We start from the raw sequence: 27,830 nt of genomic DNA, 5'->3' as shown, positions 1-27,830 counted from the left end.
ATTAGCCATGCCTATGGTGGCATTAGGCGGCCTAAAGTACCTACAGAAGCACGATTCTGGTGCAGATTTTTTTAGGCGCCAGTAGATGCTTTAACACTTAACATTTTTCATCGTTTTAAATGTCATTTCTTAATTAACTTAGGTGCCGGTAAGGCGCTGTTTGTAGAATTTCCCCCTTTGTGAGAAAATATGAAAAACAAATAATGATTACCAGCTTTTTATGCTTACCAAAACTACACAAGTAACAAGAGAAAGTAGCATTGAGATGGTTCCCATTTGTATTCAATTATACACTGATTAAGGACAAGGCATATAGATTCTTACTAAACTAGGATAAATGAGTCTAGGTGCTGATCTACACTATGGACAATATACCAGCCTGATGCACAATCCAGAATAAAACAGCACATTGATGTCCATGAATGCAAGGTCTGTATGCTCTGAAAAATTACAATCAAGCACAATTCATTTCTCAAACTATTTTCTAATATATGAACTTCATTTCATTGTAATATCATTTCCCTACTAACACTATAAGTTTGACCAGTACTTGTGCTTGAAAACAATCACTGCAAATTCTTTTCTCATAGAATCTAGCTTCTGCACTCCACAAACTTGATTAAAACACTACATCTTCATCATACCCAACAGTGCCAAATGTGCTCAATTGGGTTAAGGTCTGGGAAATTTGGAGGCCAGGGAAGTAGCTTGATTACTGCAATATAATATATCTTGTGGGGTTCAAAAAAGAATACCTTAAGACTATGTATTGTTCAGAATATTGCAATTTGAACTTATATGCAATCAAAGAAAATACGATCATGTTACTCCATTGTACCGCGAGATGCTTTGGCTTCTTGTGGAAGCGTGCATTATTTTCAAATTAGGTTGTTTGTACTATAAAGTTGTCACCGGTCAAGCTCCACAATATCTTACAGAGTTATTTGTTTTTTTCATCCCAGAAAAATCTGAGAAAACCCCACGCTCTGTTCGTTTTTCCATCAGCCAATGGCTGTAAATTTAAAAGATTTCATGAGCGTCAACTTTCAGGCTGCTAAGTATGACAGCGATTTCAGGCATTTGTGCTTTATATCTTACCTTTAGTTTAGAAGGCAATTAAAGACTCATCTCTTCAACAAATTTATAGGTATTTAGATTTCCTATACTCAGATTATTCCTTGTATCCTTATTATTCTTTTGTGAACCGCATAGAACTATCTGGTTTTGTGGTCTAGAAATAGATTTATTGTATTGTATTGTAGCTGTAAGTTTTGGTCGTGCTCTGCGAACCTCTTGCAAACAATTCTGGTGGTATGACATGTCACATTGTCCTGTTGAAAAATCTCACCAGCCACAGGGAAGACAGTCAACATGTACAGGTGTACTTGATCAGCAAGAATGGAGCGATGCACATATCGATTGAGAGAGCCTGCTAGAGGTATCAAGGGTCTCAGATCATACCAAGAAAACATTCCTCAGACCATAACGCTGCTGCCACCAAGTTGTGTACGTTTAACAGTGGTTGCTGGGCATGGGAGGTGCTTTAGAAGTCTGGTTGCCGCGTTTGTTTGGAATGTGATTGTGTTCCTCGTGACCCAAAATATGTATCAGTTTGGTTTTGGTCATGCTCTTAAATCCTTAAAACTACACTATTTTTAGAAGCATTTCAATAAAGTTGAAATGTTGAATGCTGGATTTAAGATGAATTATACTGTAAAGATCTATTTAAAATGCGATTATTCACCTGTAACCCAACATGTTTATAAAATAAAATAAATCTCTCTCCCCCCCTCCCCCCCAATTTCACCATAAGTACCTGTATGGTTTCTGTTATCTCTAGTTGACTTGAAAAGATTGTGCAGTGTCTTATGACGTATACTCCAAGGTACAGAAAGAACTCAAACTTGGAATTACTGATCTTTAGTGATAGTAACCTATCATTAAAATCATCCATGGTACTTGAAGATTGAAATGTGGCCTTTTTTAAGAGGGTTCCACTAAACCTGACCTTGGTGCCAGGCAAATGATAGAAACTATCATAAAGAATAAAATTAATGAGCATATAGATCAGTGTCTCTCAAACTTTCTCGAGCCGGGGCACACTAAAGTGGCCACGGCTTGAGGCACCCAAAGCTTTTACAAAGCTGTGGTAAATGCACTGAAGCCATAGAAATTGAATGGGCTTTAGTGCATTTACTGCGGCAGCATTGTTTCCGTGGCTTTTTAAAAGGGTCCCTTAATGTAGAGATGCCCTTGCCCATTCTTACACAATGATGTATGAGAAACTACGTTTTTCCTTTCAGGCAGCTTTTTATAGCCTCCTTCATGAATGGGCAGTGCAGACGTCAACATCTAGTTCTACTGTCTTGTGTGGGTGTTGTTTGGGGGTTTTTTTGGTGGAGGGGTTACGGTAGCTTTGAGCTTCTGAAAATTAGTATGGAGGGTTCCCCCCCACCCCCCTCAGTTCTAGAAACAGCTGCTGGGGTTCATTTTCTTCCCTTTTTTATTTTTAAAGCAGTTCAATAGAAGCACAGCTGTTCTAGTTTGTAAGCCTGTGTTTCTGGTCACATATATTCTCCTTTGTCTGGTTTTACTTTATGCAGCATGTGAAAGCCAACTGAGGTATACAGATGTTAGTTTTAGAAAAAAAGATTTTCGGAAGATGCATGGTAAAAATATATTGATGAAACATGTTAAAAATAGGATGAGGTCAGATTCTAACAGTCTGACCTTTTTTTATTTTTTCAATAATATTCTCCTCAGCGAGCATCTGAATGGAGTAGAATGGGTAAATGTGAATCAATTTGTTCATTCTTTGAAAGAGTACAAAGACGAGGGGATATTCTGTTCTAATACTTTTAAAACGTGGAAATTATTTTTTTTTACTCAGCAAATAGTTAAGCTCTGGAACTTGTAACAGGAGGATGTAGTAACAGCAGTTAATATTACCTAGGTTTAAAAAGGGTTGTGAACAACGTCCTGGAAGAAAAGACCATAATCTGCTAAGACAGACATGGGAAAAGCCACTGCTTATCCCTGGAAATTAGTAGCGTGGAATCTTGCTGCTGTTTGGAATTCTGCCAGGTGCTTGTGACCTGGATTGACCACTGTTAGAAACAGGATTCTTGGCTAGATGGACCATTGGTCTGACCCAGTATGGCTATTCTTAGAAGAGAAATTCATGTTCCTTCTAAAAACCCTTCTGCTTTTGACCTTGTGTCTCATCAAGACTGTAAGTTCCAGAGAGCAGAAAGTGTCTCTTATTTGTTTCTGTATGGTTCTGCATATGTCTATTAGCGCTTCAGAAATGATTGAATGAGCAAATTCTCTTGCAGATCTTTAGTAATTAAAATTGGATTTGAATATATTCTTGCCATGTGTAAGTAAAATAGTATCAGCGGGATCGCATCAGCAACGTGATTGATCCGTTGTCATCTTGGTGGGTTTGAACTTTTGAATCCAGTTCTCTCCTAAAAAATATCGATTTTATGACTGAACTTCCTCCCTCCTGATGAGGACATTGAAACAGGACCTGTCGAGCGTGGAAGTTATCTGCAGTGAATTACCGGCTGTCTGAGCTAAGTGGTTATTTTGATTTTATATGCTACGAGTTCCCTCCCGGTCATTGCTGCGGGCGGGACTCTTAACCACTAGTGGTTTGAGTTCTCCAGCTGGTTTTCTTCGTTTTTACATTTTTCATTCACATTGTTTCTTATGTTTTGCTATTTTGCACTGATACGTGTTTTACTGTTTTGCACTACTGTTGATATTTTTTATAGCTTTTTTTCACGACGTGCTGTCATCACTCGATTAAGGATTAAGAATTTCTTTGAGGATTTCCACTTGCATTAGGATTGTACACAGAATTGTTATGTGAACTTGGACTTTTCATGCTTGTTTGATTGAGTTTTTGAATGAGGATTGGGATATGTTTGACTTTTTATTGTCTCTTTTATTTTTATTTTTGTTAGTAGTTTTTGATTTGTCTTTGGACTTACAAGGTACTTTTTTCACTTCCCTTTTCTTATATTCTTTTCCCTTGGTCTTTTTACCCTGGATGGATGCTTGCACCTGATTTTTATCAGCCTACTGATACTATGGCATTATGATGTATGGGGCAGAATTTATTAAGACGGTAGTCTTAGTGCTTGTCACTTCATGAATATCTGCCTGAGGCTATTGGTCATCACGAAGGGTAAACTAAGCCTGTACTGATTGCCTTTCTTTATTATTATAATTTTTTGAATTTTTGAACGGTTTGTTTATTAGAATGGTGCAATGATCTTTCCATTGTAGGACGTCCAGTTGAGGAGATTAATATTTGTTTACCAATTTTTGAGATTTGGTTTTAAGTAAAATTTAACCACTGACAAATAATTTATGACTTAGAAGAATAATGATTAGACAGGATCTGGGAAATTACAGACTGGTAAGCCAGACTTCAGTTCTGGGCAAAATAGTGGAAGCAATTATAAAAAATAAAATTGTGGAACACATAGACAAACATGATTTAATGAGACAGCGTTAGCATGGATTCAGCCGAGGGAGATCTTGCCTTAACAATTTGCTTGACTTCTTTGAAGGTGTGAATAAACATATGGATAAAGGTGAGATGGTTGACGTAGTGAATCTAGATTTTCAGAAAGCATTTGACAAAGTTCTTCATGAGAGGCTCCTGAGAAAATTAAATTAAAGAGTCATGGGATAGGTGGCAAAGTTCAGTTGTGGATTAGGAATTGGTTATCGGATAGAAAACAGAGGGCAGGGTTAAATGGTCATTTTTCTCAATGGAGAAGAGTAAATAGTGGAGTGCCGCAGGGATCTGTATTGGGACCGGTGCTATTTAACTTATTTATAAAAGTTCTAGAAATTGGAATGATGAGTGAGATGATTAAATTTGCAGATGATACTAAACTGTTCAAAGTTGTTAAAACGCATGCAGATTGTGAAAAATTGCAGGCAGACCTTAGGATATTGGAAGACTGGGCGTCCAAGTGGCAGATGAAATTTAATGTGGACAAATGCAAAGTGATGTACATTGAGAGGAATAACCTGAATCACAGTTACCGGATGGTAGGGTCCATCTTGGGGGTTAGTGCCTAAGAAAAGGATCTGGGTGTCATCGTAATACGATGAAACCTTCTGCCCAATGTGCGGTGGCGGCCAAAATGAAGTTACAGGTAAATACTTTTAAAACCAATAGAAAGAAATATTTTTTCACTCAGAGAATAGTTAAGCTCTGGAACGCATTGCCAGAGGTTGTGGTAAGAGCGGATATCATAGCTGGTTTTAAGAAAGGTTTGGACAATTTCCTGGAGGAAAAGTCCATACTCTGTTATTGAGACAGACATGGGGGAAGCCACTGCTTGCCCTGGATCACAAGCACGGAATATTGCTACTCTTGAGGTTTTGGCCAGGTACTAGTGACCTGGATTGGCCACCGTGAGAACGGGCTACTGGGCTTGATGGACCATTGGTCTGAGCTAGTAAAGCTATTCTTATGTTCTTATAGACCATAAGTCTGCTGGATTTCTGGGTATTTGGATGTGGTTCTTTCGTGCTCTTTGATAAGTCATTTTACGTCATAAATTTCTGATAGTGAACCATGAGGAAGAGATGTGTACAAGGTACTTTGCTAACGCTGTGTTTAGCAACATCATCATATGAAGACTACAAGAATAAGATGAGAAGGTATGGGAGGGGAAGGGAATTTTGTTTTCAGCTTATTATACATCAGGTGTTTTCCTGTCTATTGGTGGACTTACAGCTTAACCCCCCTCTTGTTCAAAAGCCATCGGCGCGGGCAGGCACAGTAAATGCTACGATGCCCATAGGAATTGAATGGGCATCGGAGAGCATTTGGCACATGGCATTCGGCTGTGCAGCTTTGTAAAAGGGGGCCTAAGTTTGCACATGAAGTAATGGAGGGTTAAATAACTTACCCAAATCAGAAGGAGCAGCAGTGGGATTGAAACCCAGCTTCTTTGGTTCTCAGCCTGCTGCTATTGTGGAGCTCACACAAGTTTACAGGTCTGTCCACATCACAGCCTGTCATAGTTTGAAAGATAACTGATTTTTTACATATGTACTTACTTCCACACTATTTAATTTGCTCCCCTTTCCTATTGTATTTTCCTTTTATGTATTCTTTCAAAAAAATTGTAGTTCTTCCCTTTTTTTCCCAATGTTTTCATGTCATAAGAATGTTGGTGTATGTTTAATTATTTAAAATGTTCGTCTACCACCTATTTTAAATTACTATGTACAAAGCTTTGTACCTTTGGCTAAGCGTTTAATCAAAATTTAAATAAACTATGAAACTATAAGGGCAACCAGTATATAGCCTGTATTAGAGAATGACACGGTGAAAAAATTGGTCCCCGTCACCGCCCCGTCCCCGTCTCACCATCCCCGTCACCGCCCCGTCCCCGTCTCACCATCCCCGTCACCGCCCCGTCCCCGTCTCACCATCCTCTTCACCGCCCCGTCACCGCCACTGCCACCCCATTCACCGCCCCGTCACCGCCACTGCAATCCCATTCACTTTTCTTTATTTACGTATAAAGGAAACATTCTTTAAAACTTTAAAACTTAGTTAAATATTAGTTAATAACTATACAAAAACAAAACACGCAGAGAAAAAATTAATTAATATAAATTCCCTGACTTCCCTGCACTGTCCCCCCTTGAAGGTCTGTCCCCATCCTGAAAGCCTGATGCCCCCCCCCGACGTCCGATACATCCCTCCCCCCGAAGGACCGCCGACTCCCCAACAATATCGGGCCAGGAGGGAGCCCAAATCCTCCTGGCCACGGCGACCCCCTAACCCCACCCCGCACTACATTACGGGCAGGAGGGATCCCAGGCCCTCCTGCCCTCGACGCAAACCCCCCTCCCCCCCAACGACCGCCCCCCCCAAGAACCTCCGACCGCCCCCCAGCCGACCCGCGATCCCCCTGGCGACCCCCACGACCCTCCCACCCCCCTTCCCCGTACCTTTGGTAGTTGGCCGGACAGACGGGAGCCAAACCCGCCTGTCCGGCAGGCAGCCAACGAAGGAATGAGGCCGGATTGGCCCATCCATCCTAAAGCTCCGCCTACTGGTGGGGCCTAAGGCGCGTGGGCCAATCAGAATAGGCCCTGGAGCCTTAGGTCCCACCTGGGGGCGCGGCCTAAGGCACATGGTCGGGTTGGGCCCATGTGCCTCAGGCCGCGCCCCCAGGTGGGACCTAAGGCTCCAGGGCCTATTCTGATTGGCCCACGCGCCTTAGGCCCCACCAGTAGGCGGAGCTTTAGGATGGATGGGCCAATCCGGCCTCATTCCTTCGTTGGCTGCCTGCCGGACAGGCGGGTTTGGCTCCCGTCTGTCCGGCCAACTACCAAAGGTACGGGGAAGGGGGGTGGGGGGGTCGTGGGGGTCGCCAGGGGGGTCGCGGGTCGGCTGGGGGGGCGGTCGGAGGTTCTTTGGGGGGGGGGCGGTCGTTGGGGGGGAGGGGGGTTTGCGTCGAGGGCAGGAGGGCCTGGGATCCCTCCTGCCCGTAATGTAGTGCGGGGTGGGGTTAGGGGGTCGCCGTGGCCAGGAGGGTTTGGGCTCCCGTCTGGCCCGATATTGTCGGGAAGTCGGCGGTCCTTCGGGGTGGGGGTGCGAGTGGTCCTGCCGGGGGGGGGGATGTATCGGACGTCGGGGAGTCGGCCGGGCAAGAGGGCTTGGGCTCCCTCTTGCTCCGATCGCGGGTGCGGGTGGGAGCGCGTGCGAGCGGTCGTTCGGGGTGGGGGTGCGAGCGGTCCTGCTGGGGGGGTGAATCGGGCGTCGGGCGGTAAATAGCGGTTCCTAGAAGGGGGTACATTGGCCCGCGGGGACAAACCTGTTCACCGTTTCCGCGGTCGGTGAATGGCCTTGTCCCCGTCACCGCAGCGACTGCTAGTTTTCTTCCCCGTTTTCGGCGGTGACCCGCGGCTTAAATGCGGTGGCCGCGGGTAAACCGTCACCGTGTCATTCTCTAGCCTGTATCCCATTCTGAGCTCTTTGAGGAGGACGGATAAGGAAACGAAATAAATAAAAGTTGTCATTTTCATTCTTCTGGCTTTTAATCTACGCTGTTGGGCTCTGTGTGTTTAAAGTACCTTTGGGTATGCGCTCGTGGAAAAAATGATTAGGGGCTCCTTTTACTAAGGTGCGTTAGGGCCTTAACGCACGGAATAGCGTGCGCTGGACCTTAATGCCAGCATTGAGCTGGCGTTATTCTAGAAATGTACCGCGCAGTAATTTTGTGCGTGCGCTAAAAACGCTAGCGCATCTTTGTAAAAGGAGCCCTAGATGTCACTAGATAGAACATTCATGCTACCCTCGGCCTCAAATGATGCATTTACTCCGACCTGTCTTCTTGAACACATGACTTCTCGGCTCAGCAGGGTAAAAATTTCAAGTGTATTAAGAATCTTTAAAGAAAGAAGCTTTTGGGGGAATGGTGGATTCAACCCTGGAAATGTATCATCTCATTTCAAAGTGCTTTCCATTAAAGGCAGAAATCGAGCACTCTTTTTTTATTTTCTATTTGGAGTCTGAAGTGTTGTTTTATCGCTGGCTGTTTTGGCTAGCCTCTGATTTTTTTTTTTTCGTTCACACACAGGGCCCATCTATGACTGGGTAAGAACACTTTTACCACACAGCCCTGCTCTGACTAGGAACCCTTCTACTACTTCTGCAAAGGCTATCTGTGGGCCCAAGTCTTGAATCTTAGGTCCAGGGTCCCTGCAACCTCCTTTCTAGCCCAGCATGCCCTCTAGCTTAAAGAGAAAATGGAGATGGACCACTGGCGCAACTAATGTCAGTCTTTTAAATTTAATTAAAGATTAGTAACCACTTATTTTTATAGGCAAATTGTACAGAGCAAAGCAAAATCAGTAAATATTCATGAAATTTCAAACTGAGCAAATATAAATGATAATAACATGTTAAAAATGTATAAAGCAACTTAAATAGCAAAAAGAAAACAAACCCAAAGCACAATTAAAACAAATTAGCAAAAGCTGGGTAACTTTTAAGGCACTCTTTAACAAAGCGGCGCTAGCCAGTGCCAAATGACAAATGCTTCAATACCCATTCAATCCCTATGGGCATTGCAGCGTTTACTGTGTTGACCCATGCTATCAGGCTTCGTAAAAGAGGCCCTAAGTTAGTAACTGCCAAAGATATGGACGAACTATTGCTCCCTCCCCTCAGCTGCCTTGTACACTGGACTCCTGTGAGCACTGCTGATTATTTGCTGTTGCCATCTCTTCTGCCAGCCTATTTCCAAAATAGGAATAGAAAATGGCCAGCAGGTCTTATGCGGCTAGTGGGTCCTATGTGTGTTTGTCTTCAGAGGGAAGATAACGGAGGATGAGGTGGAGCAGATAAGGTGCAGTTCTTGCCCAGTTTCTCTTGCCAGCTGTGAGTAAACATAGAAACATAGAATATGACGGCAGAAAAGGGCTATAGCCCATCAAGTCGGCCCACTCCAATGACCTACCCCCCTGACTTTACTCCCTTAGAGATCCCACGTGAATGTCCCATTTTCTCTTAAAATCTGACACGCTGCTGGCCTCAATCACCTGCAGAGGTAGACTGTTCCAATGATCGACCACCCTTTCTGTGAAGAAGTATTTCCTGGAATCACCACGAAATTTCCCTCCCCTGATTTTCAGCGGATGCCCTCTGGTGGTTGAAGGACCTATAGGACAGAAGATATCATCTTCCACCTTGATACGGCCCGTAACATATTTGAACGTCTCAATCATGTCCCCCCTCTCTCTTCGTTCCTCTAGTGAGTACAGCTGCAATTTATTTAGCCTTTCTTCATACGTGAGATCCCTGAGCCCCGAGACCATCCTGGTGGCCATTCTCAACCGACTGAACCGACTCAATTCGCCGCACATCCTTCCGGTAGTGTGGTCTCCAGAATTGAACACAATACTCCAAATGCGGTCTCACCATGGATCTGTACAGTGGCATTATCACTTCAGATTTCCTGCTGACAAAACCCCTACGGATACAACCCATCATTTGCCTTGCCTTGGAGGAAGCCTTCTCCACTTGATTGGCAGCCTTCATGTCATCACTAATGATCACCCCTAAATCACGTTCCACCGTGGTCCTAGCCAAGGTCTCACCATTTAGTGTGTAAGTTCTGCATGGATTTCTCTTACCCAGGTGCATTACTTTACACTTTTTAGCATTAAAGCATAGCTGCCAAGTCGATGACCACTGTTCCAGTAGTAGTAGGTCCTGCGTCATACTGTCAGGCAAAATGCTTTTGCCTACTATGTTGAATAGTTTGGCGTTGTCGGCAAACAAAGATACTTTTCCTCTAAGCCCTTGGGTCATATCACCTATGAATAAGTTGAATAGAATCGGGCCCAAGACCGAGCCCTGTGGTACTACACTGGTCACGTCTGACGTTTTGGAGGGGGTACCGTTAACCACTACCTTTTGAAGTCTACCGTGTAGCCAGTCCCTAACCCATGCAGTTAGTGTGTCCCCTAATCCCAGCGATTTCAGCTTGTTCAATAACCTGCGGTGTGGGACGCTATCAAAAGCTTTGCTGAAGTCCAAATATATCACGTCCAGAGACTCCCCGGCATCCAGTTGTCTAGTTACCCAGTCAAAGAAGCCAATCAGATTAGATTGGCAGGACCTGCCCTTGGTAAATCCGTGTTGGTGGGGATCACGTAGGTTTTCTTCGTCCAGGATTGTGTCACGTTTCTGCTTGATCAGTGTTTCCATAAGCTTGCTCACTATGGATGTGAGACTCACATCCATAGTGTATTAAGAATCCTTAAAGAGAGAAGGTTTGGGGGGCATGCCAAGAAAGATTAGCAAAAGTAAGAACCTAGGCCAGGATTTTCAAAAATGCGCGTTAAAAAGCAACGTTTTGCTATCGCAGCAGTTTTGATGTCGAATCTAAAAACCTGAGACATTCTTAAAAAAATCGCACATGCAAATAAGATCGGTGGATAGCAATGAAGATTTCCTACATTTGCATGTGCATCGCTGATGGGCACATGCGCAGAAAAACGCCATAAAACTAAACAAAAACACACTTTCCTGCTTCACTATTGGACGAATGGAAGGGAGAGGAGGGGAGAAGCAACGTCAACTTTTTTCAATCGCACATAAAACATGCCTTTCTCTCTAAAAAAAAAACTAGCATAATTCAGGTAAATCTTATTTGTTTTTAATGTAAAATTTAATCATTCCCACAGCCAGAAACACACAAGACAAGGGTATCATACACGCACTCAAGAAGAAACGTTGGCTTTTAACAAGCGCGCATGAAACATGCCTTTCTCTCCCAAAAACTCAAAAGAAGCGTGATTTTACTACCCTCCAGTAAAAATATATACATACCCTTTTTTTTCATTGGCCACAGTCAAAACACAAGTGCTGGCACTGTAACGGCACTTCCTCTATCTCTGCACAGGTTTTGCGGATCTCTGTCGGAGACTTGAGTTGAAAGACAGCTTGGAATTGAGCCCGTTTTTCCAGAGAGCAACTTGTTATTAGATGATATATTTTGGACTCTTTTATGCTACATTAACATTTATTTGGACTTTTTTGTGTTCCACTTTGGTTTGTTCATCTGTTGACATCCCGTGGAACTCGTCTGCTGCTCCTTCTGTTTGTTTGTGAAAATTCTCCTTCAACATATGTTGCCAACCAGTTTGATTTAATGGCAGAATGGCATTTCATCACTCTCTCTGGCATCATGAGACACTACTAACATGTGCACATCAAAGATGAGTACTTTTGTGCTGAATTTTGTAGTTGTTTTGATGTGGAGTATTGCTGCACATTGAATAAGTGAACTGTGAGGATAGATATAGTATATTTTTGAAGATACCTTTTTGAAAACTTTGACTCAAACATGATTTATAGGGAAACTATGATTTAATATGGGCCATATGATTGAAAATTGGCTACCTGAGCAAATTTTGCATTAGAGTGTGTAAGTATTTTCTAGTCATCCCTTAATTGTCATCATTGTTATTATTTTGATGTTTTTGCAATGCAAGCATTTTTGCGTTTAGCTATATTTTGTTTTGTTTCACATTGTATGATCTGCGTCAGTGGTCTCTAATTTTTAAGCAAGGGCCATTTTGGGTTCTATTGGGCTGAAGGAGAGCTGACAAATATCTTCCTACTTGGGCCATTTTGCCAATAGTGCTTCTCAGCATTCATTCCTACCAGAACACCTGACCTTAGTCCCACATGCACAACATAAATAAACCCTTTGCAAATATAGGACCGCAAACTAAAAGTCCTAATATACACAACTGAAACCCATGATGCCAGACTCTGCGTGCAGTATACCACCAGAGAAATAGAGAAATGCCTCTCTTCCTGAACAGTGCAAAATATAGACAGCAGATGTAAATTCTCAAAACTGACATATTTCAATCACTGAATTGAAAATAAAATCATTTTTCCTACCCTTGTTGACTGGTGATTCTATTTTTCTAATCATCTTTTCCCAGGACCTTAGAACATAAGAATAGCTTTACTGGGTCAGATCAATGGTCCATCTAACCCAGTATCCCATCTTCACGGAGGCCAATCCAAGTCACAAGTACCTGGTAAAAACACAAATAGTAGCAGAATTCCATTCTACCATCCCATGTCTGTCTCATAAGCAGACTATGGATTTTTCCTCCAGGAATTTACCCACATTTTTTTTTTTTAAACAGCTACATTAACTTCTCTTACCACATCCTCTGGCAACGTGTTCCAGAGCTTAACTTTTCTTTGAGTGAAAAAATATTTCCCCCTATTGGTTTTAAAAGTATTGCTCTGAAACTTCATCGAGTGTCCCCTAGTCTTTGTAAATCTTGATGTAGTAAAAAATTGATTCATTTGTACCTGTTCTGCGCCACTCAGGATTTTGTAGACTTCAATCATATCTCCTCTTAGCCGTCTCTTTTCCAAGCTGAAGAGCCCTAACCTCTCTAGTCTTTCCTCATACAAGAGGAGTTCCATCCCCTTTATCCTCTTGGTTACTCTTCTTTGAACTTTTTCTAGTGCCGCTATATCTTTTTTGAGATAAGGAGAGCAGAACTGAACGCAATACTCAAAGTGAGGTTGCACCATGGAACGATACAGAGGCATTATAACATTCTTAGTCTTGTTGACAATCCCTTTTCTAACAATTCCTAGCATCCTGTTTGTCTTCTTGGCCGCCACTGCATATTGGACGGAAAGCTTCAGCGTATTGTCTATGATGACACCCAGATCCTGTTCTTGAGCGCTGACCCCCCCCCCCCTCCCCCAGGTGATCCTTAGCATCCGATAACAATGATTTTAATCATTCTTCCCAATGTGCATGACTTTGAATTTGTCCTCATTAAATTTAATCTGTCATTCTTCACTGGCTTCTTGGGCTGCCATTGGCTTGCAGGCCTTGCATTGAAGACCACTATTCTAGGTACTGTATTTCTGAAGGTTTTGTTTTCACACATTAGTGCGTACTGCTGTCATTCTCTTCAGAGGAAAGTCCTTCCTACTTAGAATTTTCATTGTTCTTATGGTAAATGGCGAATTAATTGTATTTGTTTTGCTTATAGAATTTGGATGAGGTGTATAATAAAAAGTTATGAATAAATGCTAAGATATTGTTGTGTTTCTTTTTCTAGGGCGCCAATGCCTCTGCTTTGGAGAAAGAGATTGGGCCAGAACAGTTTCCAGTCAATGAGCACTATTTTGGTTTAGTTAACGTAAGTTTTAAACATCACGAGATCTAGTTTCATTCACAAGATTGTGTTAGAAAACATTTTACATAATAGAAGGGGGTATCACAAGCTTTGAACCTGTTTTTAAATTAGTATACAATTGTAGATTATTTGTTTCACAGTTTTTTTGATGTTGAAATTTGAGACTGAATGGGCGTCGTTCTTGTTTTTGCAGTGTTGCAGAGAGTGTTTTTACCACACATTTTTGCAAACCCTCTTCTAGCTGTATATCCTTGTACAGGTTTTCTGTATTCAAACTAGCACAGCTGCATTCATTTGCAATACCACATTTGTGTGTTAAGGCTAATCTGCTTTTCAAAATACAGTATCCTATATAATAAAACCCTAGCCGCGTATGCGCACTCCTTCTTGCGTGTTCCGTTTTCCCTGATCCGTGAGGTGTATGTCTGTGGCGGCAGGAGTGCGCATGCGCGAGTCCCCAGCCTTCCAGCACCTAACTACACTCGCGGCAGGACTGGCTGCCAGCGCTGGACTCCCTGCTTTCTCGCGGTAAGAAAACAGTAAGTTTTTTGCGGTCTCCCATCCCTTCCCAATGTCTGACCGGCCCCCCCTTCCCTTCCCACAGTCCAGACTCCAAACCTGTCTGCAGCTTCGGGGCCTTCTACTGCCCTGATTTGCTCTGCCCCATCTCTGATGATGTCATCAGGGACGTGCCAGAGTTAATCAGGACAGTAGAAGGCCACGAAGCAGCGTGTGTAGAGTGCTGCAGACGCTGCTGGAGTCGGCAGGTTTGTCGGAACCGCGGGAAGGGAAGGAGGGGGAGCCGGCCAGACTTCTAGCACCCGTTAATGTAACGGGCTAAAAAACTAGTTTATAATATAAAGGTATTTGTCAATTTCTATCTTTGTGAGTTTGCATGAGACTTTCAGCTTCTGTTGTTTTGCTTTGATTGCAGATGCTCTTTGCTGTCTCTAGAAGCTGCTGCTCTAGGTCACTACTTTGTCTACCTAATGATTAAGTTGGCCCCCATCAGCACAGTTTGGGGTGGGCATGAAGGCTGTGCCCTCCTCTCCCCCGCCATGAAGCAGGTGGTAATACTGAATTGGTCACCCTCCCCATACTACTACTAATGATCTCCTTGATCTTTGCTCCCCCCCCAACCAAAAAAAGTAAATGGGCAAAATACACCTATGCGGGATACCGGACCTTATAAATCAGTCTGTTTAAAAAACTGGATCAGCTAGCTTTGAGAGGGCAAATCAGGAATTAAGAATTAAAAGCCGCCTCAAAATGATGGGTTTTAGCCTAGATCTGAATACACTTAAGGCCAGATTTTCAAAACTCGCCAGTAAAATCCGTCAAGTCAATATAGAACATAAGAATTGCCACTGTTGGGTCAGACCAGTGGTCCATCGTGCCCAGCAGTCCACTCACGCGGCTGTCCCCAGGCCAAAGACCAGTGCTCTAAATGAGTCCATCTTCACCTGTGTACGTTTCAGTTTAGCAGGAACTTGTCCAACTTTGTCTTGAATCCCTGGTGGGTGTTTTCCCCTATAACAGACTCCGGAAGAGCGTTCCAGTTTTCTACCACTCTCTGGGTGAAGAACTTCCTTAGGTTTGTACAGAATCTATCCCCTTTCAACTTTAGAGAGTGCCCTCTCGTTCCCCCTACCTTGGAGATGGTGAACAATCTGTCTTTATCTGCTAAGTCTATTCTCTTCAGTATTTTGAATGTTTCGATCATGTACCCCCTCAGTCTCCTCTTTTCAAGGGAGAAGAGGCCCAGTTTCTCCAACCTCTCACTGGCCATAGTGGGAGCGATTTTTATTTTATGGGTGATTTTCAGTATAATAGCATGCAAATTTGTGTGGAGAATCGCATTTGTTTTATCTCGATTCCTTGTCAGTTAATATAGAAACTTTTGATTGTTACTTTTCATTTGGTTGAACTGTGGATTGAAATTGATTTTTACCATTAACGTTTTTCCTCATTTCTCCCCTGTTTTGGAGAAGGAAGACGCAACCAAAATTTTGATGTAATATGATTTCAAACTCAAACATAGTACAATTTATGTATATATATGTTTTTTTAATCCTCTTCCCCTTTTCTGCTTTCTAGTTTGGGAATACCTGTTATTGCAACTCTGTTCTTCAAGCACTTTATTTTTGCCGACCCTTTCGAGAAAAAGTTCTAGCGTACAAGAGCCAGCCTAGAAAGAAAGAAAATCTACTCACTTGCCTAGCAGATCTCTTCCACAGCATAGCTACCCAGAAGAAAAAGGTTGGCGTGATACCTCCAAAGAAGTTTATAACAAGGTTGCGGAAAGAAAATGGTAATTATTTTCTGTGCTACTTTTAGTGCTGTATATTAGTAATATTAATTTGTTGAATTTGCTTGGAAAAGCTGAAAAGTATCTGATGCTTGGAAATGAAGAGTATGGATGACTTTCTCCTCTAGGATTGTGCTTATTTAGCAATTAATGAAACTGTGAATAATTTTTCTTCTGCATAATCTGAATGTGACTTCTATTAAAATAGTCCAATCCATTATCTATTAAGAACAAAAGAATAGCCTTACTGGGTCAGACCAATGGTCCATCAAGCCCAGTAATCCATTCTCATGGTGGCCAATCTAGGGCACTAGTATCTGGCCAAAACCCAAAGAGTAGCAACATTCCATGCAGAATTCACAAAGAGTATCAAGATTCCGGAATCCCAGAGAGTAACAAGATTCTAGAATCCCAAGGAGTAGCATCATTCCATGCTACCTATCCAGGCAAGCAGTGGCTTCCCCCATGTCTTTCTCAATAAGACTATGGACTTTTTCTCCAGGAAATTGTCCAAATCTTTCTTAAAACCAGCGACGCTATCCGCTCTTACCACAACCTCTGGCAACGCGTTCTAGAGCTTAACTATTCTCCGAGTAAAAAAATATTTCCTCCAATTGGTTTTAAAAGTATTTCCCTGTAACTTCATTGAGTGTCCCCCTAGTCTTTGTAATTTTTGATGGAGTGAAAAATCAATCCACTTGTACCCGTTCTACTCCACTCAGGATTGTTTAAACTTCAATCATATCTCCCCTCAGCCGTCTCTTTCCCTAGCTGAAGTGCGCTAACCTTTTTAGTCTTTCTTCATATGGAGTGAGTTCCTTTTATTGCAGAAATCAAGAGCCTCAAAGAAGGGAGAATTTGACACTATCTCATTTGCTCAAAGAAGTGATTTATTTGGCCTATGGCATATGTTCTTTGGCCTATGTGGGCAATCTCAGTCCTTGAGGGCCACAACTCAGTCGGGTGTTCAAGATTTCCACAATAAATACGCATGAGATCTATTTACATACAGTGGAAGCAATGCGTGCAAATCAATCTCAGTCATATTCATTGTAGAAATGTTGAAAACCCTGTGTTGTGACCTCTTAAGATCGTGATTGCCCCACTCCTGCTCTAAAGGAACAAATAGTCTCTTAACGGTCTGTGGGCTCTTTCAGACAGTGGGTTGCCAGCCTCTTGGGCAGAAGCACATACACTGTCCACAAGAAATTTCGATTGTCTTTGTACTCATTTTGAAACATAGGGGTAAGATGACTATCCATGTCTCTTACCCTTTAGTAGCCACACTCCCACAATAGCCATTTCCTTGTTACCAGTCATGCAACATATAAAAAGGCAGCATTGCAAATTAGAGAATGACAAGGTGACAAAATTCATCACCGTTTCCGTCCCCGCGGATAACCGCGGGAAAACATCTTCATGTCACTCTTTAAGGAGAAAGGGAAGAATCAGAGTATGAATGGCCACAACCACTGACCCGCAAGCTTTGCTTTGAAGAATGCTGATGTAGAAGGACCGAGGTTGAAATGCGCACTAGAAAATGACATGGGATTATTTCCCGCAGTTATCCGCGGGGACAGGAACGGTGATTAATTTTGTCACCGTGTCATTCTCTATTGCAAATCTTACAGTACTTCCTAGAAAACATAAAAACATAAGAATAGCCTTACTCGATCAGACCAATGGGTCATCTAGCCCAGTATCCCATCTTCACAGAGGCCAATCTAAGTCAAAAGTACCTGGCAAAAACCCAAATAATAGCAGCATTCCATGCCACCAATCCAACAAATCTTGAATTGGGAAAATGAACAGGATTTTCTACACACAAAATAAGTCAGTCAGGGTCAGGAATTTGATATATCGCATTTTTATGGGTACAGCCAAAGCAGTTTACATATATTATATAAAAGTGCTTTCTTTTGTCCTTAGTGGGCTCACAGTCTAAGGCAGTGGTCTCAAACTCAAACCCTTTGCAGGGCCACATTTTGGATTTGTAGGTACTTGGAGGGCCGCAGAAAAATAAATAACAATTTTGCATGAGGTAAAAAAACTCTTTATAGCTTATAAATCCCCCCCCCCCACACACACACACACGAAAGCTTGCACGTTCCCCCCTTTTTTGCAGTGTCCTCCAGCTTCCCCCCGGCCTCCTCATCTTAGTTTCAGCTAATTACCACAGCCTTCAGAGAAGATCGCTGGTGCTGTAGCGTTTCTTGCAGGCTGCCATCGGCCTCCGCAGCATGTTCCCTCTGCCATGGTCCTGCCCCTCCTCTGACGTCATGGGCAGGATCGCGGCAGAGGGAACGTGCTGCTGAGAACGACAGCAACCTGCAAGGACCGCTACAGCACCGGCAATCCTCTCTGTAGGCTGCGGTAATTATCTGAAGGTAAGAGTGGGAGACCAGTGGGGAAGCCGAAGGAAGCTGCAAAGAGCTGGCAGCACTAGTATAGGCAGCACTAGTACAGACCACGGGCCGCAAAATAGTATCTGGCAGGCCGCATGTGGCCCCCGGGCCGGAGTTTGAGACCACTGGTCTAAGGTGACAAATGGGCACCCTAGAAAATGAAAGGTGAGTTGATAAAAAAAAAAAAAAAGGAAGTTCAGCTATCCAGGCGGTTTCATCAAGATGGAAGCATTTCCTATAGGAAGAGGTCTTCATATGAGGATGAAAATAATAATAATAATTTATTTTTATATACCGCCTAACCAGCAGTTCATAGCAGTTTACACAATAGGTACTCAGCATACAATATAATAATAACATCATACATAATAAAATTCTAAGTAACTAATAGCTATACTCGCTTGAGGAGCGCAGAGAGAGGGGGGACATGATCGAGACGTTCAAGTATCTCACGGGCCGCATCGTAGCGGAAGAAGATATCTTCTTTTTCAAGGGACCCACGGCAACAAGAGGGCATCCGTGGAAAATCAAAGGCGGGAAACTACGAGGTGACACCAGGTGGTTGATCGATGGAATAGTCTTCCACTGCAAGTGATTGAGGCCAGCAGCGTGCCTGATTTTAAGGCCAAATGGGATCGACACGTGGGCTCTATTCACTAGGCAAAGGTAGGGGAGGGTCATTAGGGTGGGCAGACTGGATGGGCCGTGGCCCTTATCTGCCGTCTATTTCTATGTTTCTAATACAAGCATTAAAACTAATGAATAAGGAAAACACAATATAAACTAAGATAAGTATAGATAAAAAGATTAAAAGTACATTATAACTACATGATAATATGAAAATCAATAATGTATATTATATTGTTTAAATAAGTGGGTTTTAAGATATTTTGAAACTGATAGTAAGTAAGAAATGGAGAAACAAGAAGATTCAAACATGAATTCATCAATCCTGCTTGGAATGCTAAGGTCCTATCTAAAAAAAATTTGTAACGACATGCGTTTGCTGAAGGAAAATAAAACCAACCAGACCTACGAATATTTTTCTTAGAAATAAAAAAACTAAAATGAGAAACAAGGTTAGCCGGTGCTAAGCCAACTAAAACTTTAAAACAAATGCATCCAAATTTAAATAACACTCTAGCCTCAAATGGTAGCCAGTGAACCTTTTGATAATATGCACTGATATGATCGTGTTTTTTCAGATTAAAAATCAAACAAATAGCTGTATTTTGTATGATTTTTAGTCGGCTAGTAGTTATTTTTACGATCCCAGATAAATAACATTACAATAATCCAATATTGAAAGGATTGAAGATTGAACCAGGATTTTAAATGATATAAAATCAAAATATTTCCTAATAGTACGCAGTTTCCAGAGGACAATAAAACATCACTTAACCAGAGAATCTGTATGGGCCTTAAAAGAGACGGACCGATCTAAAATAACACCTAAAATTTTCAGCGTAGGAGATATCGAATAAGATTGACTGTTTAGAAGTAAAGTTGTTTCAGTCATTTTTTCATTAGGACTAACTAGAAAGAATTTTGATTTGCCCGGATTTAATTTCAAACTAAATGTAGATGTCCAAATTTCCACTTGTGTATGAATAAAAGATTCCCAAGAATTGGAGAAAATGCTTTCCATGATAAGGTAATGAACACCTGAAGCAATCTCAACTGGGCTGGTAGGAGCCCTTCCTGGGACAGACATAAAGCTTGTGTCAGGGTAGAGAGGGAAGAAACAGACATTGATTTAAGACCACAGCTGTCCTAGCAGGAGGGAACTGGCTTCATACTTTTATCTTCTCCCATCTGGAGCCAAACTCAATACCGTAGTTCTGACAGGGCTGTAAGAACAATTTGCAAAAGAGGAGAGTGGCTGAGGATGGGAGTAAAGAGAGGGGAAAGAGAAAGTGGAAACAAAACTTAATATAAACGGAACAAAAGAAGTACATAAGAATTGCTGCTGCTGGGTCAGATCAATAGTCCATCGTACCCAGCAGTCTGCTCACGAGGCGGCCCTCTGGTCAAATACCAGCGCCCTAACTGAGACTAACCCTACCTGCGTACGGTCTGGTTCAGCAGGAACTTGTCTAACTTTGTCTTGAATCCCTGGAGGGTGTTTTCCCATATGACAGACTCCGGAAGAACATTCCAGTTTTCTACCACTCTCTGGGTGAAGAAGAACTTCCTTACGTTTGTACGGAATTTGAAATTTAATTTTAATTTTAGAGAGTGCCCTCTCGTTCTCCCTACCTTGGAGAGGTGAACAACCTGTCTTTATCTACTAAGTCTATTCCCTTCAGTACCTTGATGGCTGACTAGGTTTTTAGCCTTTTCTGTAAGTGTTTGTAAATATATGCAGGTGTTCTGCGGAATTATCCCTAAGCCACAGCAGTGTGTAGCTATAAGACCTGGATCAGCAAAATGGTAGGGAACTGATGTGTAGACTGGGTCCTTCTCTGCCAACATTTTCTGCCAACATTTTCTGAGTTGCTTTTTCTCAGTGAATGCAAATGAAACTCTTGGTGGTCTTTAATTTTACTTTCAAGAGGCTTTACTAAAATCATTTATCCCATAATTAAAAAAATTGGGTTTCCACGTCTGAAAGTGTATTGCATGTAGACATTCAGGCTCCGAATTAGTGACGATCTTGCCTGTTTCCATAGCACTTTTTAGCCAAAGACAGTATTATATTTCTATTACAGATATTTTATCTTGAATAATCTTCTAGCAAGATGATTTGGCTGCATGTCATAAGGAGGATGTAAAACGAGTGTAATGCCAAATTTTTGCTAGGTTTTATTAAACCGTGGAAGAGCTGCTTACCGCTGGCCAGCGAGATAAATGCTCTGATGCTCATAGGAATTGAATGAGTATCGGAGCATTTACCTCGCCTGCCCGCGGTAAGAAGCTCATTTTACGTTTCAAATTTATTAATGACTTGCTATCCTGCAAAATGGCACGAGCCTTCTAGGTGACTTACAGTTTAAAAAAATTAGGGAAGGGGACAGGGTTAAGTGAGAATGGCACAAATATTAAAAGTGAAGATAGGGGGGTAGAACTTCAATTGATCCAAAATAATAATAATAATAACAGCTTATATACCGCAATACCGTGAAGTTCTATGCGGTTTACAAAGATTAAGCAAAGGTACAAATTGATTGACTTTAAGAGGGGAGGAAGAAAGAGGGTTAATAGGACATTTTTGAGGAGAGAGTGATCAATAGAACAATACCGCAATAAAACTTATAACAGGACATAAAAAAATATGATCATGTTACTCCATTACTTAAATCAGCCCACTGGTAGCCTGTATCGCATCGCATTACTTATAAAATTCTGTTATTAGTACTGTGGCCTTGGTTTGGGAGCATAATTTGTTCCAGAAGCATGCTCATAATCCAAAACGCTCGTATATCAAAGCGAGTTTCCCCACAGGAAGTAATGGAAACTCGGATGATTCGTTCCACACCCCCAAAACAGGCCTATGTTGCAAATAAAAGCTCACCCTCCCCTGCAAACTTTCAGTATCTACTGCAGTAACCCCCCCACCCCAGTACCTCGGATTTCTGCATCTAATCCACCCGTACCAGAGAACACCATCAGCCACTGGCCCCGACCGAACAGCTTTCCCTCCTCCCTCTGTGCACTATTGCTCAAGAAAGCCTTCTTCTACCTCCAGCTCGCCTCTTTCTCTCCTCTCTAAGCACAAACAGCCCCCTCGCTGCCAACCCACTTCCATGGCTCTGGTGCCAAGCTTGACCCACAACTCTGGAAAGAATGTCAGCTGCCCACTTACCCCCGGCTGCTGCCTACGCTCGTGTGGTGGGCGGGTGGTTTCTCCCCTCCACATCTGGAATGGTACACTCTCAAACTTTTAAGCACTCTCAGGGAGCATCATCATCAAGCTACCATCATCACCGCACCGCCAACATTCAAACCTGGCATGCAAAATTAACAGGGCGACGTCAGGAGAAGCGCTCCAATCTGGAAGTGGGAGAAATTGTATAGGGCGGGGGAAGCTCCCGTGCTTCTCTCCAACTTCCAGCTAATAAGTTGTGCAGAGAAGCCAGCCCAACGCACCGAGCTGCACCTGTGACGTGGGCCAATGGGAGAGAGGCTGTAAGTGAGTTGGTGGCGCTAAACAGTCGCAGTGTGGTGGGAGGGGAGCTCGGAATTGCGGCCAGCATGCTGCAGCTGAAGGACTTGGAGTGCAGCCCGCGGCCCTGCTGCCAGCTGAGGCCAAAAACATGGTGGTGCCCTTTACTCCCCCGGGCCACCCCAGCTCCACCCTACAGCCCTTCAACATCCGCAACCCGACCCTGTGTGAAGGAGTACTTCATGTTCCGGGTGCATGCGTACTACTCTGTCGCCAGCCTCCCACTCCTCTCATCCTAGGCCCTGTTCATGCTCCCCCCTTCCATAGCATAGCTCTCTGTAGTAATCTGCAGGTACATCTCATGCACATTTAGAGGAGCTATTCTGAGAACCAGACTTGGCGTGGGTTGGTGCGTAAGGGTTTGGGGGTGGGCCACGGGGGGAGAGAAGCCGATTCCTGGGACAGCCCGCTTGTTGATCCAGTCAACGCTCGTTTTGCAAGTTAAAGTTTGCTCAAGTGTTTTGCTTGTTCTGCAAAACACTCGCAAACCGCATTGCTCGCAAACCAAGGTTTGACTGTATTCAAAATCCACTCTACAGATACCCCATTGTTTCTTAGTACATTTTTAACATCCTACACTCCCTCTCGAACACTGAGACTCCCCCACCTCCATTTTTTTTTTAACTAAACCATGATAGCGGTTTTTAGCATAGGCTGGCGCACTGAATACTCTGCTGCTGCTTCCGACACTCATAAAGTTCCTATGAGCATAGGGAGCAGCGCAGAGCATTCAGCACGCCAGCCTGCGCTAAAAACTGCTATCGTTGTTTTGTGAGGGGGGGGATTAGAGAGATATTTTTAGATTCTATATGAAATCCTATTTTCTCTGTTCAGGGTCCCTAATTATGGAATCTGCTTTCTAGTCATTTCAGACTTCAAATCTCACTTAATATTTTTAAGAAAGACCTTAAGACTTTTTTATTCACTGATGTGTTTTCTTAGGCATCTGAATTTTTAAATTTTGTAATACGGGATACTCCAGTTAGAGCAACTAGACCGTCTCCTTGACCTTATTTGTTTTCCCTTCCCCTCGCTTTTCTGTTACGAATTGGAGTTCTTTCCCTCTACCCTCTATTAATATACAGTAGACCCCCGCAAATTTGCAGTTCACGATTCGCTAACTCAGTCATTCGCGGTATTTTCTGACCGCTTTTTCCGGTCAGAAAATACAGCGAATGACTGACCAACCAATTAGACTTCTGCACAGCCAATCAGCCTGGTCAGGAGGGGTTTAACATGGCAGGAGGGAGTTGGCATCCCTCTTGCCTTTTGTGGGGCGTGGGTGCATGGGAGGGCATCGCGAGGGGGCATCGATGTGGGGGGGGGGCATGCGCCTGAGCCGCAATTTTTTTTTTTTCCTTTTTTGTAGGCCAGGGAGCCCATGGTTTTAACCCGCGGGTTAAAACCACGGGCTCCCAGTGCGGGGAAGGACAGGAGAGATGCGGGGTGGCAGGAGAGATTTGGAGTGAGAGCAGGGCGAGATTGGGATGGCAGGAGAGATTCGGGGCAAAAGCGGGAGAGTCGGGGCAGCAGAGAGCAGGCATCCCTCCTTGTTTTTGGGTGGGACTGATGGTAGGAGGGAGTGGGAACCCTCCTGCTATAATTTTAAATGAGGGTGCCAGCTACGGGGCAAATTTTTTGGGGGGTTTGGGGAGGGAGGGGGATTTGGGGCACTTGTTGGGAGGGGGGGTTAATTTTTTTTTTAAATCGGGCAGACACGCAAACTATCTGCCCGATTAAAAAAGCTAGCAGTAGCCCTGACAGCAGTGACAGGAGGCTGTTTCTCCTGTCACTACTGTCAGGGTCTGCGCAGGCTCCAGGATCACTCTGTAGCGATCCATGCAGTGAGGGGGGGGGGGCATGTGAACAATCGTCCCCATTTGAATGCAGGCCTTTTGTGAATTCGTCGGCCTGCATGCAATCGGAAACGGATCGGAGGCACAGTCGGGGTTTAGTGAATCTAGCCCATGGTGGTTGGTAGCATTACCTTCTTTAGACAGCTCTTAATAGAGAGCTCTCTCGTATATCAAGCTCTCAAAGTTGTGTGAATCATGTTGTTTGTGGATGGAATGTTTTCTCCATTCTCTGTCTTTGGAAAAATCTTTTGATAATGGAACATAAAGGGTTTGATTTCCTTTGAAGTTTGACACGCATAAATTTTAGTCAGCTTGTATAATTTCTTTTATATTCTAGAGCTTTTTGATAACTACATGCAGCAAGACGCCCATGAGTTTTTGAACTATCTACTAAATACTATTGCCGATATTTTGCAAGAAGAGAGAAAACAAGAGAAACAAAATGGCCGTATTCCCAATGGCAATATTGACAATGAAAACAATAACAGCACACCAGACCCTACCTGGGTTCATGAAATCTTTCAGGGAACATTAACTAATGAAACCAGATGTCTTACGTGTGAGACTGTAAGTACATATTTGGTGGTTTTTAAGAAAATTCTCATTTTATTAGTGTATCTAGTTTTAATAGATGATCTGTTTGAATTTTTGACTTAACCTGGCATCAGCCTGTTTTCTGAGTTGATGGGAAAGTTTACTATGCAGATAATATAAATATAAATATAATTAAATAAAATACCTTAACAGATCTGATGGTGAGGTATCGCTGAGACTTACATTCTCAGATATTTCTGGTAGGGCTGGTGTCGGTTAGGGCACTGGTCTTTGCCCTGGGGGCCGCCGCCTGAGTGGACTGCTGGGCGCAATGGACCACTGGTCTGACCCAGCAGTGGCAATTCTTATGTTCTTATGAATTGCCAGAAGTACTGTAGAAATAGTCATTGGAGATTGGCATAATTTTTGATAGCAAATGGACAGGTACGCCTAGGGATCGATTATGTTTTTATTTAGGGTAGGGACAGCATAACCCGTGAATCAGTTGAGATACAGATTCAGAGCCCCAGTGATTTAAGGGGAACCAAAATCCTCAGCTTCTGTCACTGGTCCAGCTTACCCTTTTAATATTCATCCAATCAGACAAGTAGGGCTGTGCCCGGACTAAGAAGCTGCTTCAAGGACTAAGCTGCATGTCCTCTCCATCCCAGCATACTGTGTCTCAGGCAGAGCCTAGTCTGGCTGCAGAGGCTGTTTTGGGACCACCTGTTGAATGTCTCCTGTCTATGCTCCCTCCTTTTCATGGCACACAGGGAATCTGAGGTCTCCCAGAATCCCCAGGCCCTCGGATCCCTGGTGGGGCCAGTGCCCAAAGCCCATCCCTTTCCGAAACCTATTCCTTCACCTCCATCCCGCCCCATCATCCTGACTTACTCCTAGGGTCCCAAAGGCAACAGGGGAATGAATGATTCTCACTCCATTTCCAAAAGCAGCCTTTTTCAAAATGGTGCTATTGACTCCTAGTGGTAGGCTCATAGTACTACCGCTAGGAGATAAAGATGAATTACTGTATCCCTTTCCATTTGCATGTACTTGGGTTTGAGATTTGCATAAATTGGCACTTAAACATTTATCTTTCACAAATGTCTTAAATTCTCATTTTACAAAGCTGGGATATGCACATCTCAAAGCCAAGTAGATGTAAATGACAAGGGTATGTGTTTTTGGGTGGGACAGGTGTGTGGCAAGTAAATAGACATTTGACCCCATTTTAGAAGAGGACTAAGGGCTGGATGCACAAAGCTCCAACACCATGGTAAAAAGTACCGTTGTGGGAACGATTCTTTTTTATTTTTCTTGGTTATGCTCAGCACGAATAGCATGCAAATTGTATGCATGCTATTCGTGTGGAGTAGCACTGGTAAAAGGGGGAGGAACTGAGCCTGGCACTTGCTCAGAAGAGCAATTATTATGCACAGCTCCTTCAAATTCAAATGCACAGCTCCTGTCAAATTTTTTTGCTGTTCTCTCTGCCGGCCGATCAGCTGAGCCAGCAGGGGATGCTCCAGAGCCTGATTGGCGGCTTCGAGGCTTTCCCTGCTGCTCTGTTTGGGGCTTCCACTGCTGGCTCAGCTGATGGCCGGCAGGGAGAATAGCAAAAGATTCCCCCCCCCAAATACTCACAAGCCCCCAGAACAAAACCCTAGTGACCTAATGGGCTGGGTATATTGGGTCAGACTCCCCCCTGCTCAAGGAGCCTCCCTCGACACCCCTTCAAGCCCCCAAGACAAAACTCTGGTGGTCTAATGGGTGGGCTGGGTGGGTCGGGTCAGAACTGCCCAGCTCAACGACCCTCTCCCCCCGACATCCCTCATACCTTTTAGATGAAAATCTTCAGAAGGGATGTCCACTCCTTCCTGCCAGCAGACCTGCGGGGGAGGGGCCTTAAGTGTATCAGAAATGGGAAGGCCCACCATTTTGAAGATGCTGGCAGGAGGGAGTGAGCATCCCTTCTGCCGATTTTTGTCTAAGAGATAAGGAGGGTGTTGGGGGGAGGGTCCTTGAGCTGGGGGGAGGGGTCTGACCTGAACCACCCAGCCCATTAGACCACCAGGGCTTTGTCTTGGGGGGTGTAGAGAGTTGTCAGGAGGAAGGCCCTTAAGGGAAGGGGGTTACTCAACCCTGCCAGCCCACTAGACCACCAGGATTTTGTTTTGGGGTGTTGGGGATGGCTTTTGCTGCTCCCCCTGCCAGCTCAGCTGATCGGCCAGCAGGGAGAGCAGTGAAGAATTTGACAGGAGAGCTGCACAACACACGCACAGCTGCCGGAAATTAACGATTACAAAAAGGAAGGCATTCCATTTTGTGCATCGCAAGGAGAGTGCATTAGAATACTAATGAGCTCCTTGCAATGCATCTGCTTTGGTTTCTCGATGGTTGCTATGAGAACATAAGAACATAAGCAATGCCTCTCCTGGGTCAGACCTGAGGTCCATCATGCCCAGAAGTCCGCTCACGCGGCGGCCCAACAGGTCCAGGACCTGTGCAGTAATCCTCTATTTATACCCTTCTATCCCCTTTTCCAGCAGGAAATTGTCCAATCCTTTCTTAAACCCCAGTACTGTACTCTGCCCTATTACACCCTCTGGAAGCGCATTCCAGTTGTCCACCACTCGTTGGGTAAAGAAGAACTTCCTAGCATTCGTTTTGAATCTGTCCCCTTTCAACTTTTCCGAGTGCCCTCTTGTTCTTTTATTTTTAGAAAGTTTGAAGAATCTGTCCCTCTCTACTCTCTCTATGCCCTTCATGATCTTATAAGTCTCTATCATATCCCCTCTAAGTCTCCTCTTCTCCAG

The 27,830-nt window shown here is 43.5% G+C and overlaps 1 protein-coding gene across 3 annotated transcripts in view; it reads left to right on the top strand.

Moving 5' to 3' along the window:
* The window catches only part of LOC117362100 (ubiquitin carboxyl-terminal hydrolase 12-B), a 121,764-nt gene that overhangs the window by 73,117 nt on the left and 20,817 nt on the right, over nt 1–27,830 (top strand). For all 3 annotated transcript variants that reach the window (XM_033947913.1, XM_033947914.1, XM_033947916.1), the window contains 3 exons: nt 13,669–13,749; nt 15,844–16,057; nt 24,818–25,047. In XM_033947913.1, coding sequence (XP_033803804.1) covers nt 13,669–13,749; nt 15,844–16,057; nt 24,818–25,047 — 525 coding nt within the window. The remainder of the gene's footprint in view (nt 1–13,668; nt 13,750–15,843; nt 16,058–24,817; nt 25,048–27,830) is intronic.

This window comes from Geotrypetes seraphini, chromosome 6, assembly GCF_902459505.1.
Source record: "Geotrypetes seraphini chromosome 6, aGeoSer1.1, whole genome shotgun sequence".
NCBI lineage: Eukaryota > Metazoa > Chordata > Amphibia > Gymnophiona > Dermophiidae > Geotrypetes > Geotrypetes seraphini.
The sequence above is the reverse complement of the archived record's forward strand: the minus strand, read 5'-3'. Positions and strand labels throughout refer to the sequence as shown.